The 24,499-nt window shown below is 50.1% G+C and overlaps 1 protein-coding gene across 2 annotated transcripts in view; it reads left to right on the forward strand.

Moving 5' to 3' along the window:
- mcm7 (minichromosome maintenance complex component 7) overlaps window positions 1–23,905 on the forward strand; it is a 45,476-nt gene extending 21,571 nt beyond the window's left edge. The window contains exons 9-16 of one of the 2 annotated variants that reach the window (XM_033016968.1): window positions 381–512; window positions 2,997–3,080; window positions 5,325–5,536; window positions 9,230–9,411; window positions 14,211–14,294; window positions 15,112–15,280; window positions 22,082–22,188; window positions 23,519–23,905. In XM_033016968.1, the coding sequence (XP_032872859.1) occupies window positions 381–512; window positions 2,997–3,080; window positions 5,325–5,536; window positions 9,230–9,411; window positions 14,211–14,294; window positions 15,112–15,280; window positions 22,082–22,188; window positions 23,519–23,726 (1,178 nt within the window). In that variant the 3' untranslated portion in view covers window positions 23,727–23,905. Of the gene's footprint in view, window positions 1–380; window positions 513–2,996; window positions 3,081–5,324; window positions 5,537–9,229; window positions 9,412–14,210; window positions 14,295–15,111; window positions 15,281–22,081; window positions 22,189–23,514 lie in introns of both variants that reach the window. The other variant, XM_033016967.1, reaches the window with a different exon arrangement.
- The last annotated feature ends 594 nt before the right edge of the window (window positions 23,906–24,499 follow it).

The following is a 24,499-nucleotide window of genomic DNA, read 5'->3' on the forward strand; positions in this document are numbered from 1 at the left end:
GTATCCCTATACAAAACAAACTACAGGTGCCAGCTTAAACAAAAAAAAAGATACAGTTCTAGAGTAACTCGGCGGGTCAGGCAGCAATACTGGACGACATGGGTAGGTGATAGGTTCAAAATGCTGGAGTAACTCAGCGGGTCAGGCAGCATCTCTGGAGCGAAGGAATGGGTGACGTTTCGGGACGTCACCAATTCCTTCTCTCCAGAGATGCTGCCAGTGTCGCTGAGTTACTCCAGCATTTTGTGTCTTATCTTCGATTTAAACCAGCGCCTGCAGATCTTTCCTAAACATGGATAGGTGATGTTTTGTGTGAAGACCCTCCTTCAGTTTGCGATTCGCTAGCCCTGGGCATTCACTCTGTCCGTGCTTTATTACAGAGGATGACTTCTACGAGAAGCTGGCGGCTTCGATCGCCCCCGAGATCTATGGCCATGAGGATGTGAAGAAGGTGCTGCTCCTACTCCTGGTCGGGGGGGTGAACCAGTCTCCAAAAGGGATGAAGATCAGAGGTGAGGGCTGCGGCAGGCAGGGCTTCTGCCCTTCCCTGAATACTTTATTGTCACGTGTGCTGAGGTACAGTGAAAAGCTTTTGTTGCGTGCTAACCAGTCAGCACAATACAATCGAGCCGTCCACAGTGTACAGATACATGATAAGGGAATAAGTGCCAGGTTAAGCCAGCAAAATCTGATCTAAGACAGTCTGTTGGTCACCAATGAGGCAGATAGTAGTTCATGACTGCTCTCTGGCTGTAGTAGTTTGTTCATAAGTGATAGGAGCAGAATTAGGCCATTCGGCCCATCGAGTTTACTCCACCATTCAATCATGGCTGATCTATGGACGACAGATGGCACAATGGGCTAAGTGTTCGGCTGGTGACCGGAAGGTGGCCGGTTCGAATCCCGCTTGGAGTGCATACTGTCGTTGTGTCCTTGGGCAAGACACTTCACCCACCTTTGCCTGTGTGTGAGTGATTGGTGGTGGTCGGAGGGGCCGTAGGCGCAGAATGGCAGCCACGCTTCCGTCAGTCTGCCCCAGGGCAGCTGTGGCTACAGAAGTAGCTTACCACCACCGAGTGTGACTGAGGAGTGAATGAATAATGCGATGTAAAGCGCCTTGAGTATTAGAAAGGCGCTATATAAATCCCATCCATTATTATTATTATTATCTATCTTTCCCTCTCAACTGCATTTTCCTGCCTCCTCCCCATAAATCCCTGACACCCGCTCTAATCAAGAATGTTAATCTTTGCCATAAAAATATCCATTGACTTGGCCTCCACAGCCGTCGCAATGAATTCCACAGATTCATCACCCTCTGACTAAAAAAAAGATCCTCCTCATCTTCCTAAAGGAACATCCTTTTATGCTAAGGCTGTGACCTCTGGTCCTAGACTCTCCCACTAGTGGAAACATCCTCTCCATATCCACTCTATCCAAGCCTATCATTATTCAGTGAATTTCAATTAGGTCTCCTCTCCTCCTTCTAAACTCCACGAGTGGAGGCCCTGCGCCGTCAAACGCTCATCATATGTTAACCCACTCATTCCTGAGTTAATTCTCGTAAAACCTCCTCTGGACTCTCTCCAGAGCCAGCACATCCTTCCTCGGAAATGGGGCCCAAAATTACTTGCAGTATTCCAAATGTGATGTGACCAGTGCCTTATTTAGAGGTTGAGGTGTTTAATAACCTGATCGCTGTAGGAAAGAAGCTGCTCCTGAACGTATTTTACAGTTTTCAGGCTCCTGTACCTTCTTCCCGATGGCAATGGTGAAATGAGTGTGCTTTGCTGCCATTTTGAGGCAGCGACTCCGATAGATCCCATTGATGGTGGTGATAGATCACTTGAGAATAGAAGTTGGGAGGTCATATTGGAGATGTATAAGCAGAGCTGCCAAGTAGTATGGATTTTCTGTATTTTGTACGGAAGTGGAATAAGAATACGGATTTGCTTTGTAAAATACGGATTTTTTTTAAATCGGCCCGACTTCCTGTTTCATCTTGCTGCTTAAAAAAATGCAAGGATGTAAAAAGTCATACTGTAACTTTAAAATTATAGCAGATTAAATCTATTAGTATTTTAAATTTCAAGATCTGGATGATTATTTTTGTAAGCTTTGATCTGCCTGTCTCGCTACAGGTTTAAACAGCACGTTTAAACCTGTTTAGCGTGTGGGAATTTAAACGAACAGCACTATGGGTTCTAATTATAACGCTATGGGTCACAGACTGTTTGGGGAGGGAGAAGGAGAGAGGGAGTGAGAGCGAGGGAAGGAATAAGAGAGAGAGGGAGAAAAAAAGGAAGGAGGGAGGGAAAGAGGGAGGGAGATGGAGGGAAAGAGAGGAAGGAGGGAGAGAGAGTGAGGGAGGGAGAGGGAGGCTTCCAAAATGGCATCTACATCAATAGCAGTGTACAAAGAGATGGCAATGAATGCACTGTCAAATAAGGTACATAGAAGACATGTCAATTGGTAGCAAAGTTATGCATTCTTGTACTCTTACATGGGTACGACCGCACATAAAAAACATTTTTTTTCAGCAAAATGGCACCACGTAAAAATACTGATTTCCTCAGCAAAATACTGATTTTCAGGTACTAGAATACTGAAATGCTCTGACAAAACTTGGCAACTCTGGTGGTGGGTGTTTGGAACGAGCTGCCAGAGGTCAAGATCACAAAGTTTAAGAAACAATTAAGTACGTGGATGGGACAGGTTTGGAGGGATATGGGCCAGTAACAGGCAGGTGGGACTAGTGTAGATGGGACATGTTGTTCTGATAGGCCTGTTTCCAAGCTGTTTCACTCTGATTGAAGATGCACATCACAGGCGTAGTGCTAAAGCTGGGTGGTGGAAGGGCCTGTCACCCTCATACACAGTAGCAGCAGGCTTTGGGTCTTGTTTGGCTCCACCACCTCCACAGGCCACTGGTAACGTCCGCTACAGAATAGTCCCATCAGAGCTGATCTCTCCCCCCCCCCCCTTGTTATTTTCAGGAAACATCAACATCTGCCTGATGGGAGATCCCGGTGTGGCCAAGTCTCAGCTGCTCTGCTACATTGACCGGCTCGCTCCGAGGAGTAAGTGTCCACTCCACTTACAGTGGTTGCCATGTGTGGGGTCAGGGCGGGTCTGGGGCTCTTACGCGGGGGCGAGTTAACGTGTGTGGTTGTCCGTGTGTCTCTGTGTGGGTGTGTGTGTCTTTCCCTGTATGTCTGTCCGCGTGTGCGCCTCTGTCCGCATGTGTGCCTGTCTCTGGCCGCGTGTCCGTCTGTGTGTGTCTCTGTCTTTGTGTGCAAGTGTCTGTCGGTCTGCGCATGTGCCTGTCTACGTGTGTGCGTGCCTGTGCGTAAAGCTAGCCTTCTACGGTCCTGAGATTTGTGCTGCTTAAATCTAATGCGTTTCAGCGTACCAGGCTCACACATTGCAGTGCGGAATAGAGTCTAGTCTATTAGAGGCATACAGCACAGATAAAGCCCCTACAGCCCAACTCCTCCATATCTTACTACTACCACCTCTGGCTCTACCTCCACTGTTTGAAAAATTAACTTCCCGTCAGGACCCTTTATAACTCATCCTTCTACCTTTATACCCCAGCCCACTTGTTTTTGACAACTCTATCATGGGGAAATAGTGTTATCCCACTTTCTCATCCACTCTACACGCTCGGGCCAATTAACCTACAGACCCACATGTCTTTGGGATGTGGGAGGAGGCTGGAGCACCTGGTGAAAGCCCCGCGTACAAGCTGCACACATCTGAACGGTCCTTCCATAAGCTAGGGTTCTGACCAATTCACCTCTATCGCATTGTGGCCAATGGACTTTGTCTCTGAAACTGGTGCGCTGCAATGCTGAGAACTATATTCTGCACTCGGTATCTTCCCCATTGCTCCACCTATTGTACTTGAGTTTGACATGATTGTATTTATTTACGGCACATCTGTGCTGTTTGGGCAGCATGCAGAGCAAAGCTTTTCACTAAGTTCATAAGTGATGGGAGCTGAATTAGACCATTCGGCCCATCAAGTATACTCTGCCATTCAATCATGGCAGATCTATCTCTCCTTCCGATTACCCCTGACACCCGTACTAATCAAGAATCTAGCTATCTATCTCTGCTGTAAAAATATCCATGGACTTCCAATGAATTCCACAGATTCACCACCCTCTTGTCTCCTTTCTAAAAGTGCTTCCTTTTATGCTGAGGCTGAGGTCTCTGGTTCCTAGACTTTCTAGTGGAAACCTCCCGTCTGTATCCGCTCTATCTCGGTCTTTCACTGTTTTTGATGGTGATATGTACAATACAAACCAACCCACCACCACAACACAAGGTAAAACAAATATTCTTAAATTCTGAATATTATATAACTATTTCACAATCGTTGTTAAGGATGCATTCCACCCCCCGCGGTCCCGGAAATCCCACAGGGTGCCCGTGGACAACCGCGTAGACCCTTTCTAAAACCACCCGGGCGCAGACGTAACCCTGGGAACGAGGCTTGGGCAGAGCCCTCTTCTGCCTGGCGCCGTGACTCGCAGATGGCCGGCTTGGCCAGGGCCTGGAGCAACCCAATCAGAACATCTTCAGCCCTACCCAGTCCCCTACGCACAGTGTGTCCAAAGATGAGGATGGTGGGTGAGAAATGCAGCCAGGAGGCAAGGAGCAGCCCCTTTAGGTATTGGTGGTGGACACAAACTGCTGGAGTAACTCAGCGGGGACAGGCAGCATCTCTGGAGAGAAGGAATGGGTGACGTTTTGGATCGAGACCCTTCTTCAGACTTACTCCAGCAGGTACACAAAAATGCAGGAGAAATTCAGCGGGTGCAGCAGCATCTATGGAGCAAAGGAGATAGGCAACGATTCGGGCCGAAACCCTTCTTCAGAAGGCTTTCGGCCCGAAAGGTTACCTATACAGTCTGAAGATGGGTTTCGGCCCAAAACTTTGCTTATCTCCTTCGCTCCATAGAAGCTGCTGCACCCGCTGAGTTTCTCCAGCATTTTTGTGTACCTTCGATTTTCCAGCATCTGCAGTTCCTACTTAAACACTTTGTTACTCCAGCAGTTTGTGTCTACCTTTGATTTAAACCAGCATCTGCAGTTCTCCCCTACACCTTTAGGTATTGGAACAGGGGCTGTTACCTCACACATTCCATGTACACGTGGAACACAGACTCTTCCAGCCCACAAATGTGGCAGGTGGCTGGCGAGTCTGAGCCGGGATAGAAACCGGTTGCAAGGGACTCCTCGGTTCAGCACCAGGCCTTTCACTGTTGTGGTCACGCTGGGATGCGCGAGTGACAATAATGAATTTGAACCTGCAGGTCAGTACACGACGGGCCGCGGTTCCTCGGGCGTGGGCCTGACGGCGGCTGTGATGAAGGACACGGTGACGGGTGAGATGATTCTGGAGGGTGGCGCGCTGGTGCTGGCCGACCAGGGCATCTGCTGCATCGATGAGTTCGACAAGATGATGGACACCGACAGGACTGCCATCCATGAGGTGATGGAACAACAGACCATCTCCATCGCAAAGGCAAGTACCCTCCAACAAGAAGTGTCTCCTCCTCATGTACCCAGTCCTGCCAGTTGTACAGGGCCCTGGTGAGACCACACCTGGAGTATTGTGTGCAGTTTTGGTCTCCAAACTTGTGGAAAGACTTTCTTGCTATTGAGGGAGTGCAGCGTAGGTTCAGGAGGTTAATTCCCAGGATGGCAGGACAGTCTTATGTTGATCGAATGGAGCAGCTGGGCTTGTATACACTGGAATTAAGAAGGATGAGAGGGAATCTTATTGAAACCACCACCTCCAGTTTAAATTCCATTTGGAATATTTTGGAGGACCAAAAAACATATAAGATTATTAAGGCTCTCCAATACACCTGGACGATTTCCGACACTTCCCTACCATTCCTTGACCTCACCATCTCCATCGCAGGGGACAGACTCCTGACCGACATACATTACAAACCCACTGACTCACATGGCTATCTGGACTACACGTCTTCCCACCCTGCCCCCTGTAAAGACTCCATCCCCTACTCCCAATTCCTCCGCCTACGCCGCATCTGTTCCCAGGATGAGACATTTCATACCAGGGCATCGGAAATGTCCTCGTTCTTCAGGGAACGGGGATTCCCCTCCGCCACCATAGATGAGGCTCACACCAGGGTCTCATCCATACCCCGTAACACTGCTCTCTCTCCCCATCCCCGCACACGCAACAAGGGCAGAGTCCCTCTGGTCCTCACCTTTCACCCCACCAGCCGGCAAATACAACACATAATCCTCCGCAATTTCCGCCACCTCCAACGTGACCCCACCACTCGCCACATCTTCCCATCTCCCCCCATGTCTGCCTTCCGCAAAGACCGCTCCCTCCGCAACTCCCTCGTCAATTCTTCCCTTCCCTCCCGCACCACCCCCTCCCCGGGCACTTTCCGTTGCAACCGCAAGAAATGCAACACCTGTCCCTTCACCTCCCCCCTCGACTCCATTCAAGGTCCCAAGCAGTCGTTCCAGGTGCGACAAAGGTTCACCTGTATCTCCTCCAACCTCATCTACTGCATCCGCTGCTCTAGATGTCAGCTAATTTACATCGGTGAGACCAAGCGTAGGTTGGGCGACCGTTTCGCTGAACACCTCCGCTCAGTCCGCCTTAACCTACCTGACCTCCCGGTGGCTCAGCACTTCAACTCCCCCTCCCATTCCCAATCCGACCTCTCTGTCCTGGGTCTCCTCCATTGCCAGAGTGAGCAACAGCGGAAATTGGAGGAACAGCACCTCATATTCCGTTTGGGGTCCTTGCGCCCTTATGGCATCAACATTGAATTCCCCCAATTTGGCTAGCCTGTGCTGTCCCCTCCCCTTCCTTCACCCTCTAGCTGTCTCCTCCCACCCTCCCATCCGCCCGCCCTCGGGCTCCTCCTCCTCCCTTTTTCCTTCTTTCTTTCCCCACCCCCCATCAGTCTGAAGAAGGGTTTCGGCCCGAAACGTCGCCTATTTCCTTCGCTCCATAGATGCTGCTGCACCCGCTGAGTTCCTCCAGCAATTTTGTGTACCTAAGATTATTAAGGGTTTGGATTTGTTAGAGGCAGGAAACATGTTCCCGATGTTGGGGGAGTCCAGAACCAGGGGCCATATTTCAAGAATAAGGGGTAGGCCGTTTAGAACGGAGATGATGAAACACTTTTTCACCCAGAGGGTTGTGAATTTGGAATTCTCTGCCTCAGAAGGCAGTGGAGGCCGATTCTCTGGATGCTTTCAAAAGAAAGTTAGATAGTTCTTCAAGATAGCGGGGTCAGGGGATATGGGGAGAAGGCAGGAACGGGGTACTGATTGTGGATGATCAGCCATGATCACAGTGAATGGCGCTGCTGGTCGAATGGCCTACTCCTGCACCTATTATCTAAAACTGCTCATAATACTCCCAATGCAGTCTGACCGGTTCCTTATTGAGCCTCATAGCACCATTCTCTCTTAAAATACAGTGTGGAAACGGGCTCTTCGGTCAAACCTGCCCACACCGACCAACATGTCCCATTCTACACTATTCCCACCTGCCTGTGTTTGGCCCATTTCCCTCCAAACCTCTCAAATTGTTTCTTAAACTTTGTGACTCACCTGCCTCAACCTGCCTCAACTACCTCCCCTGTCACCCACCAACGTTTGTGTGAAAAAGTTACCCCTCAGAATCCTATAAAATCTTTCCCCACCTCACCTTCAGTCCATGTCCTCTGGTTCTCGATTTCCCCTATTCCGGGCAGGAGAAGTACCTTGTATCAAGAAGGGTCTCAACCCAAAATGTCACCCCTTTCTCTAGAGATGCTGTCTGGCCCACTGAGTTACTCCAGCATTTTGTGTCTATGATCAATGGTTTCTTTATTGTCATGTATACAGTGATTACAGTATTGTCGTGTATACGGTGCATACAGCAAGACTATCCCCGTACACAAGTTCATAATCCCCGTACAGACGTTCACTTCATTTTAGGGTGTCGCAGTGGTAGTGTTGCTGCCTTACAGTGAAAGCAGCGCCGGAGACCCGGGTTCCATCCCAACCACATGTGCTGTCTGTACGGAGTTTGTCCGTTCTCCCCGTGACCCGCATGGGTTTTCTCCGAGATCTTCGGTTTCCTTCCACACTTCAAAGACATACAGGGTTGTAGGTTAATTGGCTTGATAAATATAAAATTTGTTCCTAGTGTGTGTAGGATAGTGTTAATACGCGGGGATCGCTGGTCAGTGCGGACCTGGTGGGTCGAACGCCCTGTTTAACTAAACTAAATAAGTGATGGGAGAAGAATTCGGCCATTCGGCCCATCAAGTCTACACCTTTCAATCATGGCCACTCGGCCTATCTTTCCACCTCAAGTCCATTCTCCTGGCTTCTCCCCATAACCCCTGACACCTGTACTAATCAAGAATCTATCTATCTCTGGCGTAAAAATATCCATTGACTTGGCCTCCACCGCCGTCAATGTGGCAATGAATTCCACAGATTCACCGTCCTCGAACTAAAGAAATTCCTCCTCATCTCCTTCCGAAAGGAACGTCCTTTTATTCTGAGCACTGAGGCAGCAACTCTACCGCTGCGCCACTGTGTAGCCCCAGTTGCTGTTTATTTTTGTCCAAAAAACCTGAACAGATTGCCAGGAGTCCCTTGGTGGGTAGAAGGGTCTCGACCCGAAACGACACCCATTCCCATCACCATGCACTGGCATTTAGAAGGATGAGAGGGTATCTTATAGAAACATGTTTAAAAAAAAAAGGGGGGTAAACCATTTAGGACTGAGATGAGGAAAGTTGTGAACCTCAGAGTTGTGAATCTGTGGAATTCTCTGCCACATAAGGCAGTGGAGGCCAATTCACTGGATGTATTCAAGAGAGAGTTAGATTTAGCTCTTGGGGCTAAGGGAATCAAGGGATATGGGGAGAAAGCAGGAACAGGGTACTGATTTTGGATGATCAGCCATGATCATGTTGAATGACGGTGCTGGCTTGAACGGCCTACTCCTGCACCTGTTTTCTATGTTTATAGAGATGTGGCCTGTCCCGTTGAGTTTACTGCGGCATTTTGTGTCCGTCTTCAGTGTAAACCAGCGTCTATAGCTCCTTGCTACGGGCGATTCCGGCTTCGGTCGTCGGGGGTGGTTCTGGTTGGGTTGAACGCGTCCGGGGTGGCTGTCGCGGTGAAACGGTGCATCAGTGACGGGTGCCTCTCGTTCCAGGCCGGCATCATGACCACGCTGAACGCCCGCTGCTCGATCCTGGCCGCGGCCAACCCCGCCTACGGCCGCTACAACCCCAAGAAGACCATCGAGCAGAACATCCAGCTTCCCGCCGCCCTGCTGTCCAGGTTCGACTTGCTCTGGCTCATTCAGGACAAGCCCGACCGGGAGAACGACCTGAGGTTTGTACGCCTGTATCCAGTTCTAGGAGCAGAATTAGGCCATTCGGCCCATCGGGTCAACTCCGCCATTCAATCACGGCTATGGTCATGGGATTAGGAGGCAGAGACCACCCATGATTGAAAGGCAGAGTGGACTCGATGGGCCGAATAGCCTAATTCTGCTCCTATAACTTGTGAATCACCCTTTTCTAATAACCCTTTCCACGCACTGGGGCCCTGTTCCCCATTTCCTACCACTCAACCAACTACCCTGGTCGTCTGTATAGGAAGGAACTGCAGATGCTGGTTTACACCAAAGATAGACACAAAATTATGGAGTAGCTCTGCGGGGACAGGCAGCATCTCTGGAGAGAAGGAATAGATGACATTTCAGGACGAGACTCTTCTTTAGACAGAGTCAGGGGGAGGGGAAAGGAGAGATATAGACGGTGATGTAGAAAGATATAGAACAAATGAATGAAAGATATGCAAAAAGTAATGATCAAGGAATGGAGCTCACAATGATCCATTACTGACACAAGACCGTCTGAAGAAGGGTCGCGACCCAAAACGTCACAAATTCCTTCTCTACAGAGATGATGCCTGTCCTGTTGAATTACTCCAGCGTTTTGTGTCTATCCTTGGGATCTTTCGCATAAACCTCTGGACTCTCCAGTGTCAGCACATCCTTCCTCAGATATGGGTCTCAGAACTGCTGAGCCGTAGCATGGAAACGGGCCCTTTGGCCCAACTTGCCCACACCGACCAACATGTCCCATCTACACTAGTCCCACCTGCCTGCGTTTGGCCCATATCCATCTAAACCTATCCCATCCATGTACCTGTCTAATTGTTTTTTGAAGATTGTGATAGAACCTGCCTCAACTACCTCCGACAGAAACCTATTCCATACTCTCACTAAGGTGGATATGGAGAGGATGTTTCCACTAGTGGGAGAGTCTAGGACCAGAGGTCGTAGCCCCAGAATTAAAGGAATTTATTTTAGGAAGCAGAAATTCCTTCAGTCAGGGTGGTGAATCTGTGGGATTCTTTGCCACAGAAGGCTGGAGGCCAAGTCAGTGGATATTTTTAAGGCAGAGATAGATAGATAGATAGATTCTTGATTAGTACAGGTGTCAGAAGTTATGGGTAGAAGGTAGGAGAATGGGGTTAGGGGGGAGAGAGAGATCAGCCATGATTGAATGGCGGAGTAGACTTGATGGGCTATTTTTACTCCGTTTCTTCTCTTTGACCTCTTGCCTGACAAAGTAACCCTCGGTTTCCTATAAAATCTTTCCAGCACCCACCCACCCCCCCCCCCCCCACCCCACCTTAAACCAATGTCCTATGGTTCTGCATTCCCCCACTCTGGGCAAGAGACTCTGTGCATCCACCCAATCTATTCCATAGCATCAGTAATAATATATCCACTCGATAAACAGGGAGGGTGGGGATTATCCCGTAGCTAGATGCCAGCCGTGATGGGAAGTCTGAAGGGGGAATGGATGGTGGTGTTAGAGAAGCAGAGAGGCGAGAGGGACAGAAACCTGGTCTTTAAAGGGTCTGGGTTTGGCGAGCAGTTGGGTCAATCCACATTTTATTTTAGTTTGCAAGTTAGTTTGTTTTAGTGGGCGGCACGGTGACAGAGTGGTAGAGTCGCTGCTTTACAGCGCCAGAGACCCGGGTGTTATCTGTAGGTACGTTCTCCCCGTGGCCTGCGTGGGTTTCCTCTGGGTGCCCCGGTTTTCTCCCACACTCCAAAGATGTGCAGGTATGTAGGTTAATTGGCTTGGTATCAATATAAATTGTCCATCGTGTTTGTAGGCTAGTGTTAATGTGCGGGGATCGCTGTTTGGCGCGGACATGGTGGGCCAAAGAGCCTGTTTCTGCGCTGTATCTCTAAGCTAAACAATGAAGATTCTCTTCCACCTTCACCACATACCTATGTCCTCTGGTTCTCGATTCCCCCACTCTGGGCAAGAGATTCTGTGCATCCACCCGATCTCTTCACAGCATCAGCATGAAAGAAAGCTTGCGGGGAATATAAAAACTGACTGTAAATGTTTCTTAAGTATGTGAAAAGGAAAAGATTAGTGAAGAAGAATGTAGGTCCCTTACAGTCAGAGACAGGTGGATTTATATTGGGAAACATGGAAATGGCAGAACAGTTAAATGAGTACTTTGGTTCTGTCTTCACTAAGGAAGACACAAACAATCTCCTGGAAATACTAGGGGTCTGATGATCTAGTGGGAGGGAGGAACTGAAGGGAATCCACATTAGTCAGAAAATGGTGTTAAGCAAACCGTTGGGACTGAAGGCAGATACATCCCCAGGGTCAGATGGTCTGCATCCCAGGTTACTCAAGGAGGTGGCCTAGAAATCGTGGATGCATTGGTGATCATTTTTCATTGTTGTCTCGACATGGATCAGTCCTGTGGATTGGAGGGTAGCCAATGTAACTCCACTTTTTATGAAAGGAGGGAGAGAGAAAACGGGGAATTATAGACCAGTTAGCCTTACATCAGTTGTGGGGAAGATGCTGGAGTCGATTATTAAAGATGTTATAGCAGCGCATTTGGAAACCAGTGACAGGATTGGTCAAAGTCAGAATGGATTTATGAAGGGGAAATCATGCTTGACTAATCTTTTGGAATTTTTTGAGTGGAATGGATACGGGAGAGCCAGTGGATATGGTGTATCTGGACTTTCAGAAAGCCTTTGACAAGGTCTCACAAAAGAGATTAGTGTGCAAAATTAGAGCTCATGATATTGGGGGTAGGGTATTGATATGGATAGAGAACTGGTTGGCAGGTAGGTAACAAAGAGTAGGAATTGACGGGTCCTTTTCAGAATGCCAGGCAGTGACTAGTGGGGTGCCACAAGGCTCGGTGCTGGGACCCCAGTTGTTTACAATATATATTAATGATTTATACAAGGGCATTAAATGTAACCTCTCTAAGTTTGCGAATGACACAAAGCGGGGTGGCAGTAGGAGTATGCTATTAGGCTGCAGGATGACTTGGATAGGTTGGGTAAGTGGGCAGATGCATGGCAGATGCAGTTTAATGTGGATAAATGTGATGTTATCCACTGGTGGCAAGAACAGGAAGGCAGATTATTATCTGAAGTGTCAGATTAGGAGAAGGGGAGGTGCAACAAGACCTGGGTGTGCTTGTACATCAGTCACTGAAAGTAAGCATGCAGGTACAGCAGGCAGTGAAGAAAGCTAATGGCATGTTGGCCTTCATTGCGAGAGGATTTGAGTTTAGCTGCAAGGAGGTCCTACTGCAGTTGTACAGGGCCCTGGTGGACCGCCCTGGAGTATTGTGTGCCATTTTGGTCTCCTTATTTGAGGAAGGACATTATTGCTATTGAGGGAGTGCAGCGTAAGTTTACCAGGTTAATTCCTGTGATGGCGGGACTGACGTATGAAGAAAGAATGGGTCGACTGGGCCTGTATTCACTGGAATTTAGAAGGATGAGAGGATATCTTATAGAAACATACAATTCTTTGAGGATTGGACAGGGTCGGTGCAGGAAAAATGTTCCCGATGTTGGAGGATTCCAGAACCAGGGTCACAGTTTAAGAATAAGGAGTGGGCCATTTAAGACTGAAATGAGGAAAAAACCTTTTCACCCAGAAAGTTGTGAATCTGTTGAGTTCTCTACCACAGAAGGCAGTGGAGGCCAATTCATTGGAGAATTTTCTAGAGAGAGTTAGATTTAGTTCTTGGGGCAAAGGGAATCGAGGAATATGGGGGAAAAAGCAAGAACCGTGTACTGATTTTGGATGATCAACCATGATCATATTGAAGGGTGGTGCTGGCTAGAAGGGCCAAATGGCCCACTCCTGCAACTATTAGTCTATGTTTCTATACCCAACCGATAAACAGAGAGGGTTAGGATTATCCTGTGGCTAGATGCCAGCCGTGATGGGAAGACTGGAGGGGGCATGAATGGTGGTGTTAGAGCAGAGAGGCGAGGGGTCAGAGATACCTGGCATTTAAATGGCCTTGGTTTGGAGAGCGGTCGGTCAATCCAAATGTTATATTAGTTTGCAAGTTAGTTCGTTTTAGTGGGCGGCACGGTGACTGTTGCTGCTTTACAGTGCCAGTGACCCAGGTTCGATCCCGACTACGGGTACTGTGTGCACGTACGTTCTCCCCATGACCTGCGTGGGTTTTCTCCTGGTGCTCCGGTTTCCTCCCAGCATCCAAAGAAGGACAGGTTTGTAAGTTAATTGGCATGCTATAAATTGTCCGTAGAGTGTGTAGGATAGTGTTAGTGTGTGTGGATCGCTGGTCTATGCGGACTCGGTGGGCCAAAGGGCCTGTTTCTGCGCTGTATCTCCAAACTAAACTAAAAAATAGTGGTTGAACTCACAGAATTTGAAGAGATTGCAGAGGGTGGAATCTTGATCAAAACATAATGCGCTGGAGTAACTTGGCGGGTCAAGGTGGGATTGGGTGGTTGCTGTTTCGGGTCGAGACTGAAGGCTCACGAAGTGTCCCGACCAAAAAACTTTGTTTCAGTGTAGTTTATTGTCACGTGTACTGAGGTACAGTGAAAGGCTTTTGTTGCGTGCTGATCAGTCCGCAGCAAGACAATGCATGATTACAGTCGATTCATTTACAGTGTGCAGAGAGAGCGATTGTAATGAGTTTGTGGATCTGCTTCTGTGGCTAGCATGCAAATAGTCGCCTGGGTTGGTGATGGTCTGTGACGTGAATCGAGAGGTGATGCCCGCAGTTGTTCTGACCTATTTTGGCTGCGTGCGGTGGGGTGGCCTGTGCCTGACGTTCTGTCCTTTACCCCTCAGGCTCGCTCAACACATCACATATGTCCATCAGCACTGCAAACAGCCCCCCTCCCAGTTCAAGCCGCTCGACATGAAGCTCATGAGGTACCGTATCGTCTGCCTGCGTAGCCTGTCCGTCTGCCTGCCTCGTCTGTCCGTCTGCCTGCCTCGTCTGTCCGTCTGCCTGCCTCGTCTGTCCGTCTGCCTGCCTCGTCTGTCCGTCTGCCTGCCTCGTCTGTCCGTCTGCCTGCCTCGTCTGTCCGTCTGCCCGCCTCGTCTGTCCGTCTGCCTGCTTCGTCTGTCCGTCTGCCTGCCTCGTCTGTCCGTCTGCCTGCCTCGTCTGTCCGTCTGCCCGCCTCGTCTGTCCGTCTGCCCGCCTTGTCTGTCCGCCTGCCCGCCTCGTCTGTCCGTCTGCCCGCCTCGTCTGTCCGTCTGCCCGCGTCGTCTGTCCGTCTGCCCGCGTCGTATGTCCGTCTGCCCGCGTTGTCTGTCCGTCTGCCCGCGTTGTCTGTCCGTCTGCCCGCGTCGTCTGTCCGTCTGTCCGTCTGCCCGCGTTGTCTGTCCGTCTGCCCGCGTCGTCTGTCCGTCTGTCCGTCTGCCCGCGTCGTCTGTCCGTCTGCCTGCCTCGTCTGTCCCCTTCCGTCTGCCTGCGTCGTCTGTCTGCGTCTGCCTGTGCCCATGTGACATCGTCAGGTCTGTTTCTTCTGGTGCGTGTAGGCTGGCCACATGTGATGTAGTCATACAGCATGGAACAGGCCCTTCGGCCCAACACGTCCGTGCCGACCACGCCGCCCCGTTTACGCTAGTCCCACCTGCCCGCGTTTGGCCTACGTCCCTCTAAACCTTTCCTCTCCCCATCTGAATGTCTGTTAAATGCTGTTACCTTACCAGTGTTCCTCTCTCTCCCTCTCCTCCCGTTCAGACGCTACATCACGCTGTGCAAGAAGAAGGAGCCGTTGTTTCCCGAGTCGCTGTCTGACTACATCACCGCCGCCTACGTGGAGATGAGGAAGGAGTCGAGGGTCAACAAGGACACCACCTTCACCTCGGCCAGGACCCTGCTGTCCATTCTGCGTATCTCCATCGCCCTGGTGCGTACCCCGACATGCAGAGCACCCCCATATCCCACCTCCCCTGCACTCCAGCCTCAGGCTGGGTGACGACGATGTGTGGAGGGAATGTTTCCACCAGTGGGAGAATCGAGGACCAGAGGGCACTACCTCAGGATAAAAGGATCTACCTTTAGCAAGATGAGGGGGAGACAGCAAGAAATTGTAGGGAGCTGTGGATGCAGCCCAGACCGTCACACAAACCTTGTTGGATGTCTGCGCATGACTGATTCATAAGTGATAGGAACAGAATTAGGCCATTCGGCCCATCAAGTCTACTTCGCCATTCAATCGTGGCTGATCTGTCTTTCCCTCTCAACTCCATTCTGCCTTCTCCCCATAACCCCGAACACCCGTACTAATCAAGAATTTGTCTATCTCCACCTTAAAATACCCAATGGCATGGCTTCCACCGTCGTCTGTGGCAACGAGTTCCACAGATTCACCACCCTCAGGTTACAGAAGTTCCTCCTCGTCTCCGTTCTAAAGATACTTCCTTTTATTTGAAGTGGTGCCCTCTGAACCAAGACTCCCCCACTAGGGGTTTAATACGAGGGGCGAAAGATTTAATAACGACCTGAGGGGTAGCGTTTTCACACAGTGGTGTATGGAGCGAGCTGCTGGAGGAGGTAGTTGAGGCAGGGACCATCACTATGTTTAAGAAACATTTAGTTTTTAAAAAGGAACTGCAGATGCTGGAAAAACAAAGGTACACAAAAATGCTGGAGAAACTCAGCGGGTGCAGCAGCATTAATGGAGCGAAGGAAATAGGCAACGTTTCGGGCCGAAACGTCTGAAGAAGGGTTTCGGCCCAAAACGTTGCCTATTTCCTTCGCTCCATAGATGCTGCTGCACCCGCTGAGTTTCTCCAGCATTTTTGTGTACCTTAAGAAACATTCAGACAGGTACGTGGATAGGACTGGTTTGGAGGGATGTGGGCTAAATGCAGGTAGTTGGGACTAGTGTAGATGGGACATGTTGGAGGGTGTCAGAGCTGCCAAGTAGTACGGACTTTCTGTATTTTGTTAGGAAATGCGATTAGAATACGAATGTACGATTTTGTCTTGTTAAATACGGATTTTAAATACAGAGTTCAGTTCAGTGTGATGAAGGGTCTCGACCAGAAACGTCACCCATTCCTTCTCTCCAGAGTCGCTGCCTGTCCCACTTCAGGTTTAAACACAGCGCTGTCAGTTTAACGCGTGGGAATTTAAAAAAAAAGTGCTGTGGGTTCTAAATATAATGCTACAGGCTGGAGTGCTATGGGCTTTACACATAGTGCTATGACCACAATGCTATGGGTCACAGACTGTTCAGGAAAATTCTCGTATAACAATGAGTCTTTGGAATTCTCTTTTTCAATGGAAGTTGAGACTTTGATCATTTTTCGGGCAATGGTAGAATTCTGGATATGGCTAGTGGAGAAACGTTGCAGTTGCATTGGGATTGGCCTTGATTTTATAGAATGGTGGGTGGGCTCAAGGGGAAGAGAGGGAGGGGAGGGAGAGGGAGAAAAAAGGGGAGGAGAGAGAGGAAGACAGGGAGGGAAAGGGGGGGGGAGGGAGGGGGAAAGGGTTGGAGGGAGAGAGAGATAGGAAGGAGGGAGAGGGAGAGCGAGGGACGCTTCCAAAATGGCTTCTACCTCATCATCTGGTGCTAAAAGCAGGAAGCAGCCTTTCAAACAGCAGTATACAAAGAGATGACTATTATTGCACTGTCAAGTAAGGTGCGTAGAAGACATGTCAATTGGTAGCAAAGTTATGCATTCTTGTACTCTTACATGGGTATGACTGCACAAAAAAAAACTTTTCCAGCAAAATGGCACTGTAAAAATACTGATTTTCTCTGCAAAATACTGATTTTCAGGTACTAGAATACTGAAATGCTCTGACAAAACGTTGCAGCTCTGGGGTGTGGGCAAGTCGGGCCAAGGGCCTGTTTCCACGTTCTATGACTGTCTCTATGACTAGTGGGATAGTTTAGGACCAGAGGTCATAGCCTCCGAATTAAAAGACTTACCTTTTTGGAGGGAGATGAAGAGGAATTTCTTTAGCCAGAGGGTGGTGAATCTGTGGAACTCATCGACACAGACCAAGTCGAATGATATTTTTAATATGGAGATTGACACAATCTTGTTTGTACTGGTGTCGGGGGTTATGGGGGGGAAGGCAGGAGAATGAGGTTAGAGCGGGAAATCATGCCATGATTGAATGGGGGGGTAAACTTGATGGGCCAAATGGCCTAATTCTGTTCCAATGGCTTATGAAATGTCCTTTCCGCATCCACTTTACCCAGGCCTTTCACTATTCAGTAAGATGACGCATCTCTGATGCAGAAGTTTAGTTTAGTTCCCGAGATACAGCGTGAAGACAAGCCCTTCAGCCCACCGGGTCCGTGCCGACCATCGATTGTGTAGTGAGCAGAGGCTGGGCCATGAATATAGACTTTTCTAATTTCCAAGTAAATCTTGCTTTCCCTCTCTCTCCGTCTCTCCCCATTCCCTGTTGATTGTCCCCCTGATTTAATTTTATCTCTGTATGCTTCGTTGTCGCCTTCCCCTGGCTAACAGTCAGCTGTTCTACGTTTTTTCCTTGATCCCTGTCCTCTTTGACGTCTCGCTTTCACACCATACCCTTCCTTATCTCTGTGTCTCCCTCTCCCCTGACGCTCAGTCTGAAGAAGGGTCTTGACCCGAAACGTCGCCCATTCCTTCTATCCAGGGATGCTGCCTGCCCCGCTGAGTTACTCTAGCATTTTGTGTCTTTCATCTTCTGGGTCAGTGTTGCTTGTCTATGGGCAGTGATGGTGTTAAAGTGCTGACAGTGCAGATAGTAAAGACACAGTATCTACTGCACTGTGGGCATTTGCAGCACCACACAGCCAAGCCTAACATGCCGCTCGCTGCCTGTCATCAGCTCCTGAATGAAGTGCCCTCATTACTTTACTTTAGACGTACAGCGCGGAAACAGGCCCAGCGAGTCTGCGCCGCCCAGCGAGTCTGCGCCGCCCAGCGAGTCTGTGCCGCCCAGCGATCGCCCCGTACACTCGCATTATCACCCCGCACTGTCCCACACAACTAGGGGCCATTTACAATTTTTAACGAAGCCAATCAACCTGCACGTCTTTGGGAGTGCGGGAGGAAGCCGGAGCACCCAGAGAAAACCCACGCAGGTCACGGAAAATGTACGAACTCCGTACAGACGGCACCCGTAGTCAGGATGGAACCTGGGTCTGGCGCTGCGAGGCAGCAACTCTACCGCTGCGGAGAAAAGGAATAGGTGAGGTTTCAGGTTGAAACATGAAACGTCACCCATTCCTTTTCTCCAGAGATGCTGCCTGTCCCGCTGAGTTGCTCCAGGTTCGGTTTAAACCAGCATCTGCAGTTCCTTCCAACACAGCTCAACCACTGTGCAGCCCTGCCAGCCCTTAGCTTATTTTGTCCTGAGCAGTTGTGCCCTGGCATCTCTTCAGAAGCATCGTTCCCTGCACTGTATCCTAATGATCTGCTGCTGTGTGTTACCTGGCCGGCACAGTTGCCTTTTGCAAGTCTGGCTACAGGACGTCATGAGCTGCACTTGAGCTGCTGGTTGCAGCCAAGTGGTTGTCTTCACGTCAGACAAACTTCATTTAAAGCAGTATCCCTCAGTTTAGCTTATTAGCATGGTAACAGGCCATTCAGCCCGCTGGGTCCACGACTGCCCTCGATCACCCCATCACACTAGTCCTATGTTACCCACTTTCCGATCCACTCACCAAGACCGTGTGAGTTTTCTCCGGGTGCTCCGCTTTCCTCCCACATTCCAAAGACGTACTGGTTTGTAGGTTAATTAGCTTCTGCAAACTGTAATTTGTGCCTAGTGTTTGTAGGATAGTGGTAGTGTATAGGTGATGGCTGGTCGGCGCGGGCTCGATGGGTCGAGGGGCCTGTTTCCGCACTGTATCTCTAAAGTTCTTTGTGGCAAATCCGTCAGCAGTTTGGTGCAGCAGGTAGAGCCGCTGCATCACAGCGCCAGAGAGACCCTGGTTCGATTCTGACTTTGGGTGCTATCTGTGTGTGCGTGTGTGGAGTTTGCATGTTCTCCACGTGACCGCGCGGGTTCCCTCCCCATGGATTTGGAAGTTGGGTTGAGCATTGTTTCTGTCTCGTTGCTCCTGTCTGGTGATCACAAGGCTGCAGAGATATCATCGAGTGAAAGCCATAGCGCAGAAACCACAGAGTCCACAGCGATCCCCATACACACTAGCACTATCCTACACACACTAGAGACAATTTACAGAAGCCAAAGAGCCTGCAATCCTGCATGTCTTTGGTGTGGCAGGAAACCAGAGCACCCGGAAAAGCCCCACAAGGTCACAGGGAGAATATGTACTCTTTATATTAAATTTTTGGTGTGTGCGTGTGTTTTCACACATACATAAACACGCATACCGGTGTGTGTGTGTGTATATATATAAACACACACACACCTAAACACACACACACACACACACACACACACAATAGGGCGGCATGGTGGTGCAGCGGTGAAGTTGCTGCCTTGCAACGCCAGAGACCCGGGTTCCATCCCAACTACGGGTGCTGTCTATACGGAGTTTGTACGTTCTCCCCGTGACCTGTGTGGGTTTTCTCCAAGATTGTCGGTTTCCTCCCACACTCCAAAGGCGCACAGGTTTGTAGGTTATTTGGCTTGGTATGAGTGAATGGTCCCTAGTGTGTGTGTAGGATGGTGTTAGTGTGCGGGCATGGCTGGTCACCGCGGTCTCGGTGGGCCGAAGGGCCTGTTTCCGCGCTGTATCTCTAAACTGAATGAAAATATACACACAGACAGACAGCACCTGAGGTCAGGATGGAACCTGGGTTTCTGGCGCCGTGATTCATCAGCTCCACCCGCTGTGAGCTGCCCATTCCACCAAAGGTTCAGAGCGCTCTCGAGATCTAGTCCCCTGGAGTTCCAAAGTGCTGTTAGTGCAGGTAGTACTGTTCAAATCTACTGCAGTATAAGCACTTCTAGAGCTCCGGGGGCAAGGGCAACAATGTATGATTACGAGGATGTTGCCAGGACTAGAGGGTCTGAACTATAGGGAGAGGTTGAGCAGGCTGGATCTCTATCCCTTGGAGGGCTGGAGGATGAGGGGTGATCTTACAGGTGTATAAGATCATGAGAGGAGTAGATCGTGTAGGGTCTCTTGCCCAGAGGATATATGTTCAAGGTGAAGGGAAAAGATTTAATAGGAACCTGAAGGGTAACTTTTTCACGCAAATGGTGGTGTGTGTGTGTGTGTATGGGACAAGCTGCCAGAGGAGGTAGTTGAGGCTGGGACTGTCCCAACGTTTAAAAAAACAGTTGGATAGGTACGTAGATATGACAGGTTTGGAGGGATATGGACCAAGTGCAGGCAGGTGGAACTTGTGTAGCAGGGCATGTTGGCCGGGGTGGGCAAGTTGGGCCAAAGGGCCTGTGTCCACACTGCAACACTCTATGGTGTAGCAACCTCCCCCTTCAGGGGCACCCAGAGCCACAGTTGCCTAATGTGGGGTCGCTGGTCGATCCACACGCCCAAGCAAGACTACATCTGGAGCCCCTGCAGCAGCCTGGACCGGGCACCGCTCGCTCATAACACCTAGAGCGCGGACTGGACAAAGCCTGGCGCCTCTTGCACGCGGGGTCAGTGGGCTATTTCTGTACAAATTGCAGATCCGGGAATGTGCTTAGGTCTGGCAATACTCTACCTCGAACGTTTGTCGGGAGTTTAGGTTATTGTCACGTGCATCGAGTCACAGTGAAAAGCTCTTGTTGCATGCTAACCAGTCGGTGGAAAGACAGTACATAATTAAAATCAAGCCGTCACAACGTACAGACACATGATAATAAGGGAATAACGTTTAGTGCAAGGTAAGGTCCGATCGAAGACAGTCCACAGGTGTCTTCAATGAGGTAGATGGGAGGTCAGGACCGCTCTCTTGTTGGTGGGGTGGTTCAGTCGCTTGTTAACATCTGGAGGTGCGTGTTTTCACACTTCCACATCTTTTGCCCGATGGGAGAGGATGAGGGAGTGGCCGGTGTGCGACTGGTCCTTGATTATGCTGCTGGACCTTGCCGAGGCAGCGTTAGGTGTAGATGGGATCAATGGAAGGAAGGTTGGATTTGTGTTATGGTCTGGGCTGTGTCCACAATTCTCTGCAATTTCTTGCGGTCTTGGACGGAGCGGTTCCCAAACCGTGCTGTGATGCATCCCGATAAAATGTCCCAGTCTCCCACCCTGAGCTCTCTCTCTGAGTGAGTTGTATTTCCCTTTCCCCCTCCCCCCCCCTTCTCTCTGTCTCCACCAATCTCTCTCATTTGGTGGCGCCTATTGGAATCTGGTGTTGCTGTTGCCCTTGTCTCCACAAACTGGTCTCTCAAGGCCTCTCTCTCCCTCTCTCTCTCTCCCTCCCTCCTCCTCCTCCTCCTCCTCCTCCCCCTCCCCCTCCCCCTCCCCCTCTCCCTCCCCCCCCCCCCCCCCCCCCTTTGGTTACACCACTCGAAATCTAGTGTCGCTGGTCTGGGTCTCCCCTCACCCCCCCCCTCTCTGTGGGTTACACTGCTTGTAATCGGCCATTGACCTTGCCCCTGTCTCTGGGTCCTCTGTCCCCGAGCTCTCTCCCACTTTGTGCCTCCTGTAATGTGCCGTTGCCTCTGCCCCTTGTCCCCATAGTCTGGGTCTCCCGTGACCTCTCACTCTGTCTCCCCCTGTGTTACAGGGTTGGTAACCTTGCATTGCCTCTGCCCCTTGTCCCCACAGGCTCGCCTTCGCCTGGTCGATACGGTGGAGAAGGAAGATGTGAACGAGGCGATGAGGCTGATGGAGATGTCCAAGGACTCTCTCTGCGGAAGCCGCGACCAGACCAGGTGAGAATTCATCCCCTCCTCCCCTCCCCTGTGCCCCACCTGGCCCAATTAATTAACACTTTAGAGATACAGTGCGGAAACGTGCCTTTCGGCCCACCGCGTCCGCGCCGACTAGCGATCCCCGCACACTGACACTATCCTACACACAATGGGAACAATTTACCATTTTTACTGAAAGCCAAATTCCAAAACCTGTACGTCATTGGAGTGTGGGAGGACACCAGAGCACCCTGAGACAACCCACGCTGGTCACAGGGATAACATACAGATAGCACCCGTAGTCAGGGTTGAACCTGGGTCTGTGGCGCTGTGACGCCGCAGCTCTACTGCTGCGTCAAGCCTGTTTCTTTGCCATGGTGGGGCGCGGAACATGTGCTTCCTCCAGTCTACTTCACCTCTCATGAAGGAGGGCGAGAAGATCAAAAACTAGATGGCATAACGTTAAGGTGAGGAGAAAAATTCAAAGGAGATGCACAGGTCAATTTATTTTCACACAGGGTGGTGGGTGCCTGGAACGCGCTGCCAGGGCTGGTGGTGGAGGCAGATACCATGGTGGCGTTTAAGAGCTTTTGGACAAGCACATGGATATGCAGGGATATGGATCACGTGCAGGCAGTGGAGATCAGTTTAATTTGTTGTCGTGTTTAGTACGGACTTTAGTCAGAGGGTAGTTAATCTGTGGAACGCATTGTCACTAAGGGCTGTGGAGGCCAAGTCTGGATATTTTTATGGCACAGACAGACAAGTTCTTGATCAGAACGCCTGTCTAGGGTTTACGGGGGAGAAGACAGGAGGCAGAGATCAGCCACGATTGAATGGCGGAGTGGACTCAATAGACGTTAGGTGCAGGAGTGGGCCATCCCCAATCAGCACCCCGTTCCTGCCTTCTCCCCATATTCCCTGACTCCATTATCTTTAACAGCGCTATCTAGCTCTGTCTTGAAAGTATGCAGAGAACCGGCCTCCATCACCCTCTGAGGCAGACTCACAACTTCCACAGACTCACAACTTTCTGTGAGAAAAAGTGTTTCCTCGTCTCCGTTCTAAATGGCTTACCCCTTAGTCTTAAACTGCGGCCCCTTGTTCTGGACTCTCCCAACATCGGGAACATGTTTCCTGCCACTAGTATGTCCAAACCCTTAATAATCTTATATGTTTCATTAGTCGAGCATGATTTCCCCTTCGTAAGGACCGAATGGCCTAATTCTACACCTATAAACTTGTCACCCTTCATGCTCCAAAGAATAGAGTCCCCAGCCCAACCTCTCCCTGTAGCTCAGGCCCTGGTGACATCCTGGTAAGTCTTCTCCGTGTGTGTGTGGTTTCTCAGGTCTCGGCGCCCAGCGGACATGATCTTCGCCACCATCCGGGAGATGGTTCCGGGAGGTGCCGGCCGCACGGTCAAGTACTCCGAGGCCGAGCAGCGTTGCGTTTCCAAGGGCTTCACCCCGGCCCAGGTGGAGAGTGCGCTGGAGGAGTACGAGGAGCTCAACGTCTGGCAGGTGAACCAAGCCCGCACCAAGATCACCTTCGTCTGAGCCGCTGGTGGGTCTTGTCTCCACGCCTTGTCCCCACCCGCCCTGTTTTACATTGGCGCACCCTGCGTCCTGCAGTCCCCATCAGTGCCACGTCCCCACTCGCTTGCTCGCTCGTTCTTCAGCTGTCGCAAAGGTTTGGGGACGTTTTCGTTAATAAAATGTATTTTTGTCTTTTCCCCCACCCCCTCTCGTTGTTTATTCAAATGCGTCATGGTCTCAAAAGTCTTGCGTTCCTCGGTGGTCGAGGGGTGACTGAGGCCATTGTGCCGAGGCTAGTGTTAGAGTCGTGCAACGCGGAACATGCCCTTTACCCCAACTTGCCCACTCCAACCAACATGACCCGTCTACACTAGTCCCACCTGCCTGCGTTTGGCCCAAATCACTCCAAACCTGCCCTATCCACGTACCTGTCTAAATGCTGCTTGAACATTGCGATAGTCCCTGCCTCAACTACCTCCTCTGGCAGCTCGTTCCATACACCCACCACCCTTTGTGTGAAAAAAGTTACCCCTCTGATTCCTATCAAATCTTTTCCCTCTCACTTTAAATCTACACCCACTCGTCCTCGATTCACCAACACTGAGAAAGAGACTACGCATCTATCTGATCCATTCCTCTCATGATTCAAAAGTTTCAAAGGTCTTTTATTATCACATGTACGAATTAAGGCACAGTGATATGCGAATTACCATACAGCCATACGAAAAAAAACACATTTATAAGATCACCCCTCATCCTCCTGCGATCAAAGGACTAGAGTCCCAGCGTACTCA

This window comes from Amblyraja radiata, unplaced genomic scaffold, assembly GCF_010909765.2.
Source record: "Amblyraja radiata isolate CabotCenter1 unplaced genomic scaffold, sAmbRad1.1.pri scaffold_706_ctg1, whole genome shotgun sequence".
In the NCBI taxonomy this organism is placed as follows: domain Eukaryota; kingdom Metazoa; phylum Chordata; class Chondrichthyes; order Rajiformes; family Rajidae; genus Amblyraja; species Amblyraja radiata.